Source organism: Lagopus muta, chromosome 1, assembly GCF_023343835.1.
Source record: "Lagopus muta isolate bLagMut1 chromosome 1, bLagMut1 primary, whole genome shotgun sequence".
Taxonomy (NCBI): domain Eukaryota; kingdom Metazoa; phylum Chordata; class Aves; order Galliformes; family Phasianidae; genus Lagopus; species Lagopus muta.
This window is the reverse complement of record NC_064433.1, coordinates 24,184,509-24,198,578: the sequence shown is the minus strand read 5'-3', so window position 1 is coordinate 24,198,578 and position 14,070 is coordinate 24,184,509. Positions and strand designations below refer to the sequence as shown.

At 37.6% G+C, this 14,070-nt stretch overlaps 1 protein-coding gene across 2 annotated transcripts in view; it reads left to right on the top strand.

Moving 5' to 3' along the window:
* The window catches only part of CFTR (CF transmembrane conductance regulator), a 100,916-nt gene that overhangs the window by 34,113 nt on the left and 52,733 nt on the right, over nt 1-14,070 (top strand). For both annotated transcript variants that reach the window (XM_048946695.1, XM_048946688.1), the window contains 7 exons: nt 3,550-3,765; nt 4,700-4,789; nt 6,355-6,518; nt 6,885-7,010; nt 10,286-10,532; nt 12,545-12,637; nt 13,173-13,355. In XM_048946695.1, coding sequence (XP_048802652.1) covers nt 3,550-3,765; nt 4,700-4,789; nt 6,355-6,518; nt 6,885-7,010; nt 10,286-10,532; nt 12,545-12,637; nt 13,173-13,355 — 1,119 coding nt within the window. The remainder of the gene's footprint in view (nt 1-3,549; nt 3,766-4,699; nt 4,790-6,354; nt 6,519-6,884; nt 7,011-10,285; nt 10,533-12,544; nt 12,638-13,172; nt 13,356-14,070) is intronic.

Genomic DNA, 14,070 nt, shown 5'->3' with positions numbered 1-14,070 from the left:
GAGTCAAATTGTCTTTCTGTCTTTGTCCAGGCATAACAGAGCAGTACAAGGCCTCTTGGTGTATGCGGAACTGAGTCATAACATTTATATCTGTGCTCTTTTACCTTGTTTGTTCACAGCTCTGGGGCAAGACACTTTCTTTGTGGGTTCCTATACAGTTCTGTCTTATTTGCTCCTGCTGTGTCTTATCATAGCTGTTAATTTTTTATTCTATTTCCTCTTGTGTGTAACAGACACCAAGCCAGTGACTCCTGATTCCTGTCAGGGTTGTAACACAACAGCAGTTCCACAAATGTAGTTTACCATACAGAGCAGAATCTGTCACCTGAAACTACCACAATAATGCATGTAATGCATTCTTGTTAAAAGTTAAGCAGTGTCTGAAGGTTTAAGGACAACGACCTTTCCTGGAATATGAAATGTGAGGGGCTGTGTGACTGTGCAGAGCTGATTTCTCCATGTGGATTTCTTTGGCCAGTACAATTTTGGACAAGTTGTATACAGAACAGTAACAGGTCTGCAGAATACTTGAGTCTTGTTTTATTTGTTGCTTTTTTCTTCCTTAAGAAATTGCAGACATAAAGCTCAGCACACAAGAATCAAAATCTTTCACAGTGAACATGGCAAGGCTAAATTTTATTTTAAATTCTTCATTTAATTATGAGCTGACAAAACTCATTTTATTTCATTTTATTGAAAGCCTGAAGAGGAAAAACTCTCTGCTAAAGCTACTGATGTTGTTTTCAGACCCTGCGCACGGAAATTAATGGGAGCTTTGCCATTGGTTTTAATGGGGACAGGATGTTGTGCTGTATTGGCATCAGTGCAATCATGTTGTGTGCTCTTTTGAACTTCGCTTTCCTTTCAACTCTTCTCTTGTAAGATCCCCAAGACACTTTTGCAGCACCTTTCTTGGAGTGTTTTAAACTCCATTTACATCCCTGCTGTCTGTGCAGTCATGGTTGAAGCCAACATCACATCTTTGTTCTCATTAGGTCTAACATTTTTTTTCTCTCTCTCTTGCCCTTCATGCACCCTAGGTGATGATGTCATTGAAGGGTGGACAGTTGCACTCTGGCCCCCTAGAGTACTATGCTTCTCCCTAACGCAGGGTTATGTTGGGCACACTGAGTTAGTTCATTTAATGTTTCTACTCCCCTGCTGGCTTAAACAGCTTCCACGTTTCACCTCATCAGCAGACGTTTTGTAATGTAAAGGAAAGATGGACTGGCAATGAAACAAAAATTGTTTTTTTTTTTAACAAGATGTGGCTAACAAATTGTGAAATTATGCACTTTGCTATGAGGATCATTTACATCTACTTACATTTTTGTCTTGCAGTCATTAACTTAGAAATGGTTTTAGTGTCATGTCCCAAAAGATTCTGATGAGGATTTCCTGGAGTTCTTACATATAGATCATGTGTGTGAGTGCGTAGGGCAAGAAGGGATATGAAAGTTCCAAGGCACTTCTTGGGCATGGGCCAAAGCAGAGATGTGCATTATTGTCTTCAAATTCAGAGTGATTGAGCATATGGGAAATATATGTAATGCAAAACTGCTCATTGTGTAAGGGCAACCATACCAGGTCAAATCAGGGATCCATCTAGATAGCATCCCCTGTCATACTCCATTTCTGTTCAGAACTTTGATCTTTTAATGAGCATTGATGTGAGTGGAATGCTTATGAGTTTCACAGTGGCCTATAGAATGCAGAGGGAACAGCAAGAGCAGAAGAAAAAACTCTTGAAAACTGGATTTTCTGCTGGATGCACAATTCCAGTTCCTTTTTCAGGAAGGTCATTCGATTTATAGACCCACATTCATATGTAGAGGTAATTTTGAGGTTGCAATAGGAAAAATGAATAACATCTAGTTCTACTTTCACTTGTATGATGACTAGATAATATTGATAGAAAATAAACTGGTAAAAATCCACTGTAAACTGGTGGATTTTTTTTTTTCTATAGCAGATAGCAAACAATCTGGTGTATTGCCAGCCATTATTCTGCCCTTAGACAGTCGGTAAATCACCTTTCCTTTGCAGCAAGCTAGACATGCAGTCTTTATAGTCACAACAAACACAGTAGCAGAGCAAGGCATTTTCACTAGAAAAAGAGTAAATACAAAAATAAATCTTGTTATTTTAAGCTTATATATATTAAAGCTTATCTTGGAATCTCTGAGAGTTTGAAAACACTGTATTGTCCTTGAAAGGTGACTGTTTTGTATTTAGTGACTTTTGTGGAGTTTTGGTTTGCCACTTCTGGATGCATATGGTCTAAGCACAGCTGCCTTGGGTCATGTGTGTTTTAATAAACACTCCTCTCCTTTGCCTACTAATAACACTGAAGTGTTTGTCAAAGCAGCCTCCAAGTTTACAGCATTTATGTTGAGAGCACAGCACGAGTATTCTATTTCAGATGTTTAATTTCTTCTCTTTTGCGGAAAAAGTGAGTGATATCAATTCCACTGACAGTGATATTCAGAAGAGTTTACAGTACATATTGTATCAACGTTTGGGTTTGTTCTAGTGTGACCAAGAAGGGAAAATCAAAGAGGATTTTCCCAATCTATTTATCTCTGTAAAATATTAATTATAGCTCAGTTCCACTAGTTCACTCTGCCTCTGTATGGTGACCTGTGTTTTCGAGCTCAAAGGCAAAATAACTTCTAACAGAACTTAGCACATCCATACCAAAGATAATTTGATGGTTTCTTCTTATTTTTGAATTATTGCTTTCCGTCGAGAGTGAACGTAGACAAGAAAAAGTAGAATGAGGAGAATATGGACAAATTCTTTACCTTGATGGTAGAAATGAAACAAAGGAGCGCAAGTGTATTTCATACCCTTTGGAAGTTCGTTCAGAGGAAGTAAACTGTAAACCACAGCACATGGTTGATTTTTGCAGGTCCTGGGATGGGAAGTGTTGGGGCTGGCAGGACAAGAGTTCCTGGTTTCTCCCTGGGACTTTTATCAAACTTACCTCTCCCACCATTTATGCCTGTCATCCTGCTTCTGTTACAGCCCTGCTTATAAGAGTCTAGAACTGTTGAGCAGGATGATCCCAATTGATACTTTTGTTGTTGTCCCTATTTACTATTTATTTTAGCTGTATTTTCACTTTGTTGTTATATTAATGTTTATAACAGGAGCTATGAGTCTTCCTGTGTCCTATAGGTCCAGTAAAACCCAGTGAAAACTGTTCCTTAGTAGCTAAAACAGAGATCCAGCTTGCAGAGCTGAATTCAGTTGTATTATGTGGTGAATACTTTTGAAAAGTAAATCTAGAAGCTCATATCTCAGTTGTCATTTTTGTAGAAAACAACCAGCAAAATTTAAAAAGTAGATTGTGGTGGAGTCGCAGGAGTATCACAGGGAGCAGTGAGCAGTGAGTTCTTGAGCAGTTGCTGGATGTTTCTGTGGTTTGCTCAAAAACTGACCTCTGTGATGTGTGAATGTCAGTTGGTAGGCTTTGAAATTACAGTGCATCGATTTGAAAAAAAGAAAAATCTGCTAAACAAAATTCTTTTTTTTTTTTGTCTTCAGGAGGTCACCAAATCCGTGCAGCCCCTTCTGCTGGGAAGAATAATAGCTTCCTATGATCCAGACAACTCTTCTGAAAGATCCATAGCCTACTACCTGGGCATTGGCTTGTGCCTTCTCTTCCTTGTGAGAACACTGCTCCTACACCCTTCTATATTTGGACTTCATCACATAGGGATGCAAATAAGAATAGCTTTGTTTAGCCTGATTTATAAGAAGGTAACTCTTTCATTTACACTTAAAACCAAACTTCAGTCCATACCCTACGTAGTTTTTAGGCCAATTTGTTTAAAAGTTGATAGTTTTTTTACACAGAAGATGAATGTGATTAACATTGCCTTCTGATAGCTGTCCATTTCCTATGTCTGAATAATTAAATACAAGTTTACAGATGCTTTGATTCAAGCCAGTCCTTGTGTGAGTTCAGATGGACTGGATATGTGATGAGATGTCTTAATTGTACCACTCTGCTTCTGGATTGCTCATGTATTGCAAAAGAAACATTGAGTGCTGGTGGCTAAGGAATACTTTCAGAAGAGAATTATGAATGAAGATTTAGACAATAAATAGAACATAAAAGGTTTGAATGAGTTTGAATGTTACTATGTAAAGGGTTTGAATGAGTTTGAATGTTACTATGTGAGATCTCTATTTCATGAAGAATCAACAGATACATTGATACATTCCATGTTCACAACTCCAAAGATTTCAAAACATGTTTGATTTTACCAATACCAAAACCAGCCAATATAAGCAAATCTGTTATTTGTTCTCGAATAAAGCTCATTGTGAAAGCATCTTTCAAAAACATTTGTCTAGATAGGCACAGTAGGAGATTTTTGAGGATGTGCAACAACACAGTGTGTGTACTTAATTAAAGCTTGTATTTGCATATATATCTGTATAAATAAAATATGCAACAGAAAGCAAAGGCTAAGTCAATAAATCAATATTTGTAAAGCAGTTTAATTGCTAAGTTGAATTCAAGTGACATAAATAACAAATTTAATGAGACTCTTTTAATATCATGAAGCTGGTAAGTGAGTTGTTATTTATACTACTGTACAACTGCCTGTTATTTTTATTTGTATTTATTCAGTATTATAGGATTAGCTACATGGCCATTTTCCTATGGTTTTGTTTTCTTTTACAGACCTTAAAACTGTCAAGTAAAGTTCTAGATAAAATAAGTACTGGACAATTGGTCAGCCTTCTTTCCAACAATCTGAACAAATTTGATGAGGTATGTTATTGTTTTATGCACTTAGTGATCCATCAAATACAAGTGCAGTATTTCAAGCTGCTTGTGAAAAACATTAAAGAAGAAACGAGGATAAACAGCGCTGTGCTGACTGCTTGTTGTCAACATAAAATGAAGTCTGTCTTAAGATTGTGTTTTGGCATTTGGTCACATAAATGTATATACATCTTCATTTTTCTCCTATCTGATTAGTAAAGGAAACCCAAAAACTCGACATTCCATAAAAACATTCTTGTTTTACAGTTCAGTGAGAATCTACCAGAAAAACTCTGGGTTACACAGTTGGTATTGTAGCAGCCAGAACTTGCTCATCCAATTCTTCAGTCTTTTTTTCCTGAACACTTTCTATCTTTCTAATAATGTGAACCGGTATGGTTTTCTTGCTGTTAAACAAACAGTGATATTCAGCATCCTGTTATTATTATTACCTACTCTCCTTAAAAATCTAATTAAGTTTTGAGGTAAGACTTTGTTAGGAATCATTTCCAAGACATCCTTTTTAGACAATACACAGTCACAGAATAGTTGAGATTGGAAGGGACCTCTGGGAGCCATCTGGATGAACCTCCCCCCTTTAGCAGAGCCACCAGAGCAGGCTGCCAGTTATTGTGTCCAGGCTTCTTTTGAATATTTCCAAGGAGGGAAAACCTACAGCCTCTTTGGGCAGCCTGTGCTATTGCTCAATCAATACCTCCAATACTTCAGAAGTAAAAGCTTTTATTAAAGACACAGAGGTAGATCCCTGGTAATGGCTTGGAGATTTGAAACTCCATGAGCTGTTGTTCAGATTGTTTGTCAGTTGCTCTGTAGATAGTATGAGGTTTTCATCCATTGGCAGAAACAGGAAGCTCGACATCAGAGGGACTCTACAGTTCCAACACGTGTGTTTGGTATATCTACTTTAAGCACTATTTTACTATGCAGAGGAATGTGAGTTATTGCTGGTGAGCTAGGACAAGGCCCAAGTAGTGCACGAGTGTAGCCGTAACACAGAGCTCTGTGAAGGCTCTGTATCTCAGCCTGACAAGAGCCTTCAATACAAAATCTGAAGCAACATGGATGAAGTGGGCAGCAGTCTCCTTTGAATTTGTTGCATTCATACAAGTCATCTATTCACAATAGCAATATTGGCCTTCTCTTATCAGATTAAATCACTAAGAAAAATCTGCTGTGTACTTTTCTCATCTTGCATTGATTGAAAATTCCAGTGTCAACGGCAAATTCTGTTTACTTTTACAAAGCTGTTTTTTTCCCCTCGTGCATACATAGCAAAGAGATAATTGTGTACTGAACTTTGCCTTACAAAAATCAAAGATTAGTTGTGGAATGAATATGTATTGCTGCGCTGCCATCATTATTAAGACCCAGAATGCTATGTGGTCATAATCACAAGTCCTCCTTTATGAACTTGTTTTACTACTGGAAATATTTGTACCATCCCTCATTACATTTTTCAGTGCCACTTCAATGACTTACTCATTTTCATGTAGCTTTCAGAGCAATCTGTAATTTTCATTATTATTATTTTCTGCTGTGGTTTTCTGCAGGGTCTTGCTCTGGCTCACTTTGTGTGGATTGCACCTTTACAAGTGGCACTGCTGATGGGACTGCTCTGGGATATGTTACAAGCTTCTGCATTTGCTGGACTTGCTTTTCTAATAGTTATGGCCTTTTTCCAAGCCTGGCTGGGACAAATGATGATGAAATACAGGTGATGAGACTGCTTTAAAGGATTTTAATATGTTTTTTTTTTTCCTTAAAACATTTTTTTAAGAGGTTTATAGCACTTGGGATCTCTAGTTATGACACTGTTAGAAAACTAGCATCCAAAGAACATTGGATGTGTCAGAAAAGTAGGGAGAAGTCTTTACTTCTTTAGCAGCAGCTATCTAATCTTAAAAGAAAGGTGATGTCTAACATGCAGTAAATAGTGATAATACTTTATTGTACTGTTGGTAGTGAGTTGATGTTAAACATAAGTATATAGGAAAAGTGAATCATAAGATATAATGAGATATAAACTGACTATAGAGGTTGAAAGAGATGAAAATTAACCTACTGGCTTTTTACTTTGTAGGGATAAGAGGGCAGGAAAGATCAATGAGAGGCTTGTAATCACCTCAGAAATAATTGAAAATATACAGTCAGTTAAAGCCTATTGCTGGGAAGATGCAATGGAAAAGATGATTGAAAGCCTCCGTGAGTAAGTGGTTTTATTTTAGTCACATTTCTTACGTGTTGAGAGAAAAATGTTAAGTGACTGTGCACATTGTCTGTAGTCATATTAGTTAAGAAGTAAAGCACACAACTATTAATCCTCCATAAAATGAGCATGCATTCCCACACTACAGCTTGCTTTTTCCCAATTTGTCAAATTCACAATAGAGATGATTTTTTTATTTTTATTTTTTTTAATTTGCTTCCTTATTTGCTGTGATGGTATTTCAGTGGTTAGCTTGTACAGGTAAAACAATTGTGGCATCTGTGTTTGTTTCTGGCCAACCTTATCCTCATCTTACAGTAAAAAGCCCTTTTGTAATGCTTACTTAAGGCTTTATAGATTTTCCCATTCTGTGCTGGAGGAAACAGTATGACACCTCTGCAGTAATTTTCTGAGAAGTGCAACAGAGCTGGTTTTAGATGTGCCGCACAACCTGCTTAAGGAGTACAGTATTGCAGCTTCATGTATTCCTTTGGTACAACTACATTAACATTTATTATCTGTGGAAAGTCTTGTGTAGTGCTTATGTTCTCAATTAACATCAGGATTGAACTGGCACCGGCAGAGCTGAAGCATAAAGGAGGTAAAAGAGCTAACCCAGCTGGCTGAGAGCGAGAGGACTTCAGTGCTGATGGTGTCCTGGGGGAAGGGAGGAGAAGTGACAGATTGATTGATAGGTGATGTTGCATGAAGCAGAGTGTTTGTAGTCCTTTAGGGAACATTAGAATTCTGTGCCAGGTGTGTGATTGGTAAAATAAAAGAAAATAAAAGAAATATAAGTATCGTATTATCATGTAAATAAAAGAGGTGAAACAGTATTATTAAACAAACACCCTCTTCAGCTGTCTTCTGAAAGACAACATCGGAAAAATTAAGTGCTCTTTGCCTTCAGAATAAGAAAGTTCTCAACATTATAATAATTTACTGTAAAATATGTGAGAAAACCTGGATTGAATCCAGTTCTAGGATGAAATCAGGCTAGGATTAAACTGGTACCACTAGTACTGGGCATTACTTTTAGCAATTTTCAGACCGCATTTTTAAGTAAATCCTGAAAAATAAGGTTCATATATACGTTCCTCAAAATGGTCAAGAAACCTCAAAAAAACAATTACCATTTTACAGTTTGTATTTACTGCAGTACATTATAGAAAATTTTGTAATGCTGGAATTCAATTTTTACTGTATTATGTGTGAATTTTTAAGAGACATGAAAGAATTCTAAAAATGTTATAGGAGCAATCTATCTTTCTTCTTCTGCTTTTGCACCAAAATGCTATGTCTTCTGACTGATCCAAAAGGTCACTTGGTAAAGATATCACCAGAGCAGGCCAGCCTGGGAATGTCAGAATTTCAATTGAATTTTGCTTGCTGAGACAGCTCTGCAGGGCTTTACAACCAGTTGGTTTGTTAAGATGGTAGGAAATGAGATATTGTGAGTTAACCCATGCCTGGATTTTAGCAACCATGCATCATAACTGTTAACAAACTGTTTCTGCATGCTGGAAGTTTCTGGTGCAACCTATTTTAACGAACTCTAACTTAACGAACTAGATATAACTGTGAGGTTGTATCTTCTAGATCTGAGCTGCCTGGGCTGGCCGTCCTGCAGGTGTAACGCTGCTGGAGGCAAAGACCTCCATGTAGCTGTGACACTTCAAAGACAACAATATGGGCTGTCTCCTATGTGCCTCTGAAGCCTGTAATGGCAACTGTTCATAAAAGGTGTCTGAATAAATGCACTGCATTTCTATGGGCTATATAATGTATTTGAATAGGTAAAAAAACACGGTGCCAAACTGTTACACCTGAACAACAGCATAATAGTCCAGAAAATGAAATTCAAGGCTTGAAGTGTCTGTATTTTGTTAGCTGGCTGGTACTTGAGAGTATACTGAGAAGGTTTGGTGCATTGGTTCTCCCTTGTTCAAGTGACGTTTGTAAGCTTCAGCACTGGGGGTGGTTTTGGTTTCTATCAGAGATTTTCATCAGACTGACCAGGCATTGAACTCCAAAGTATTTGTTATCCCTATTCACGGTGTCTTGCAGTTTCATCCAAGTTCAGGAGATCCTTGAAAGGCCCTTTTCCAGACCATGATTACAGCTGTGATGGTTACATGCATGCCCGACTACTCTCTCTAGGCCTGTCTTGTGAATTGCAGACATAGCAAGAGGTGCTAGGCATCCTGATTCTAAACTAACTGAGCTCAGTCTTTCTCTCAGGGACTTCCATGATAGGACACTGATGTACGTGGAAATCTCACACACATGCAGTGTAGAGCTGAAAGTAGGTCCCACACAACCCCAAAATCTTGGACTTCCTTTGCGTGCAGACAGTGTCTCAGTACCAGAAGATAAGTAAAGACTATGATGTTCAGACTTGCAATACCAGCAGTTACCATCACCAATGCAACTGTGAACTGCTAAACATCCTAATGGTTAGAGCATTCACCCAGAATGGGCACCTTGATTGGGGACTAGCTCCATCTCTGGACTTGAAAACCCTTTATCTTTCATTGCTGCAGAAGTGCCTATGGAAAAGCTGAGACTCTTTGTGTCTGGGAATGTGAAGTGAATGAGGTTGAAAGAAAGCTTTAGCACTTCTTATTTAACAGCTCTCTGTAAGATGCATAAATGTTATGAAGCTAGGAGTAATCATTAGTTGCATTCCTTGCATTCTTTGCACCCATGCTCCATAAACTGAGATTCAGCAGGAAAGATCAAGAACTCCCTGCCTTTCACCTCTTCCAGGTGAGGCCACCTGACACCTCATTTCTTGGGTGAGGCTGTTAGTAGGATGGTCTGCAAAAGGGGACGACGCTATAACTGATTGTTCTTGGAGTTGTTATGGTTGTATCTAGGAAATCTGACATTTAGGAGTGTCTGATTTCCCAGGGGATCGTGTATCCAGATGATCAGATGAGAAGGGAATGACATTTCTGGGAGCATTAGATGTTTCTGGAGAGTTGTATCAGGAACTGTAATGGCTTGTGGCTTATGAGGTAACTAAATCATGACATAGATCACTGTCACTTTGTCTAACAACTCTGAGGATCGGTGCCCAAATATTGCTGCAATTATTTTTTAAATGTAAATTGGGTCTGAATCTTGATTTTTTAATTGCATTCCTTAAAAATAACAGAAACGAATGAGCCTCTAGGTAAACTGTTTTACCAGCAGTTCTATCCAAAAATTTGTAAGATGTAAACTATGAAATCAGATACTAATCATTTGTTTAAAATTTTTTTTTTTAACAGAACTGAACTGAAGCTAACCCGAAAAGCTGCTTACGTGAGATATTTCAACAGCTCAGCCTTCTTCTTTTCAGGATTTTTTGTGGTGTTTTTAGCTGTGGTTCCATATGCTGTGACAAAAGGAATCATTCTCCGAAAGATATTTACCACTATTTCGTTTTGCATTGTGCTTCGAATGACAGTGACCAGGCAGTTTCCTGGGTCTGTGCAGACCTGGTATGATTCTATTGGAGCAATAAACAAAATACAGGTAGGTTGCCCACACTTCAACCTTCCCAAGTACGTAAGCTAATTCTTTATAGCACGTTATCTTGTCAGTTGATCAACAAAAGCACATGGCATTTGTGCAGACTTTCCGAATATACTAATAATGCTTTGATTATACACCATGAAATGTCATCATAAATCCTGATATTGTTATATGGTTCCCCAGGCAGCATAACTACAGGAGTCTTATGCTATCCGCCATTTGCTTGTTTTGAAACAGAGGCATCTAAGCCTCTTTTTCATTGCAGAATAGGGAACTTAATAAAACTACATTCTGGTACTTAAGAGATGTTTTCCCTTCAGAAAAAGAAGTACAAAATTAGTATGTGTTTTACATAGCACAGCTTCCAGTAGTTGAAATCACAAACCTGCTGTTTTTCTAGCTATTAGTGGCAAGAACAGCAGGAGATTGTACAGCTTATGCAAATGTGCATCTCATTCATTATGAGTAGTAAACATAATTAAGGTACTGGTCTGCTAATTACTGCCTACCTTACCTACCAAGATCAATTGCTCATGTACCAGCGTGAGTGGCTTATGCAGAGTCAGCTCAGGGTAAACCTTTGTGACCTCTCTTTTGTCTGCTGTTTTGTTATCAATCCTCAGAGAAAGAATTCTATTCTGAATCCAAATCTTAGGAATTTTAAAAAAAAGACTGTAGATGTTTTTCATTAAATTATAATTTTCTTATTTTTCAGCATGGCAGAAATACCCAATATACCCAATATATCCAATATAGAAATACCTTTAAAGATCTTTATCAGAAATCTGAACTGTAATAAAGAATAAAATCATCTATTGGATTTTTGAAATGTCAAGAATCTAGCCTTAAGCCTGTCTATTTGACATTCAGAAGGTTGCCTTGTTGGATCCCAATTAACACAGAGCTTGTGTTGCCAGGCTCCCTAGGCATTAGTGGTGGCATCCTGTCTCTCATATTTCCTGGAAGAGTGCATCCAATGCTTTTTCACAGAACTGGAAAGCCCAGTTGTCACACTGCTTTGTTAGACGCTTGTCTTTGGGGATACTAGCTATATGGCTCTTCTGGAATTCATAAATAATAATCTCTTTATGATAGGTTTCCTCAGACTCCATATAAAGGCTTCACAGTATCCCCAAGCACTGATGCCCTTTGTTTGTCACAGGAAATATGCATACATGCATAAAATGAATAAGCTATGCATACATTTCTGTGATTTAATTTATTCATCAGTTTGGAGAGTTTGACCAATATTCTCCCTTACCATATCCATTTTGTTTGTCCACTGTATTACCTAGGCAAACATAGTTGGTCCCATATAATTTTGAAAGGTGATTTAGAGGAGATGGTACTCAAAGACTGCATAACCTTAATAGAATAAAGGGACAGAAAAGTTAAAGATCTTACATAATATAGACTTACTCATTTTTTCCTTATCATGATACTAATTTATCCTTATCTCAGAAGATAACACGAATAGGGTTGCTGATTTCTGTCATTTGAAATGACCGTACGTCAGTGCTGCACTAGCCAGTGTTATCATCTGCCTTTTGTGCCCACATCATTTAACTTCATTTAAGCTTGCAGTTTTGGAATAGTGTGTCAGCAGTGTCTAGCTGTTTAGCTTCATTGTTTAACAGAGTAACCTTCAACATTCCACTCCAGAAACAAAGCTTTATTTGAAAAGGATTAAGGCTGGCAGCTAATGCTGTGCCAAACAAGTCCTGAAAGTGAACAAAATGCTATGTTTTGATATTCTTACTAAACCAGAAGCAAATACACGCATGCTTATATTTCCACTAACAATGAAAGAATTGGTAGCTTCAAGAAACATTTCTTTCTGAATCTGAAAGACATTGTACAGTCTGCATTTGTGCTTCGCACAAGGGCACGAGAATGCAGTAACACCATCAGAAATGTTAACTGGTGCTCAGCATTGGCAAATCTGTATTGCTTTGTGGGACTGACCGTCATCCCTTACCATTTCCTGTAATCTGCTTTCATTGTGTTTCTAGGATTTCTTGCTAAAAGAAGAATATAAGGCCCTGGAGTATAATCTAACAACAACTGGGGTTGAGGTGGACAATGTAACAGCTTTTTGGGATGAGGTTTGTACTTTTACAATTCAATTAAATTCAAATACTGACTATAGATAGATCGATAGATAGATAGATAGACAGATATTTACCAACATTTGACTCACTATTCTTTAATAAGAGCAGACCTTCCTTTTTACTGGCTTCAGCTGTCTGCAGGTGAGGAATATGTGGCAAGTAATTAATACATAATATCAAATTATCCACGGTGGAGAAACATTGGAATAAGCTTTTTAGCAAATGAGAAGGCCTGTAACTTATTTCAAATTTAAACCATCCCAAAACCAAAATCAATCACTGGCATGTATAAATATCAGAAAGCAGTTCAGTCAGAGGAATATTTTGCTTGTGTCAGCATATTTAAGTGCAAGTACGATGTGGATGGTAAAACAGATTTAAGAATATAATAAATTGGTTATGGATAGGAAAAGTAATGTTAGCAAAGTAAGTCCATAGGCTTTCATAAGTCTGTAGTGTGCTACACATGTCTGCATATGTTCTGTTCATTTTTTGTGTATGTACAAACATACCAATATGTGTGTTACAGGGAATTGGAGAGCTCTTTGTGAAAGCAAAACAGGAAAACAACAACAGCAAAGCTCCTAGCAATGACAACAATCTCTTCTTCAGCAATTTTCCCCTTCATGCTTCACCTGTTCTTCAGGATATAAATTTTAAGATCGAGAAAGGAGAGTTATTAGCTGTTTCTGGATCTACTGGATCAGGCAAGGTATTTCTCTTTCTGTTGTTTCTACAGAAGTCCTATTAATTTTAAGGAATATTTTCGTGTTGTCTGTGTTGTTACTGGTATTGTTGATGTATTCGTGCTAATCTGTGCTTTCTGTAAAAGTAGCAGCTGCAGGAAGAGTGTATGAATAAAATATATCTCAGTAAAATGACCCATTCTTATTTTAAATTTTACTCTGTGGCTAATGTGAAGTGGAGACTGCTGGAAAGTTTTTGTACATACAAGGATGTAGGCTTAGTAGAGAAATACCAACTTAAATTACAAGTCTGTTTTTCTATAGGAACTGAAAGGAGGTTTGAAGGAGTAATGCAGACTGTAACCTTATGCTGGTGATCACGATGAGCATCTCCTTGCCTTTAAAACAGTGAACTAGAGAACGTTACATAGATACCCAGATCGCTCAGTATGTTTGAAAGCAGGGCTTTTTCCTGCTTTGCCAAAACTTTAAGGAAAAATTTGAAAAGAAAGTGGTCAGTAGTCTGACAAACATGACACAAATTAGCAAAATAACTTTGATGCATACTCTAGATACATGACATACCTCATCGTATAGGCTCCAGATCATTCAGTACCTTAGCTTGAGCTCACACTCTCAGTTCCAGGTGAAAGCCTGGAGCACAGGTTTGGGGAGGTGCTGTTCAAACTGGTGGAGTACTGAGAAAAGTTGTGGTTTAGATAAATCATCATCTTAGATCTG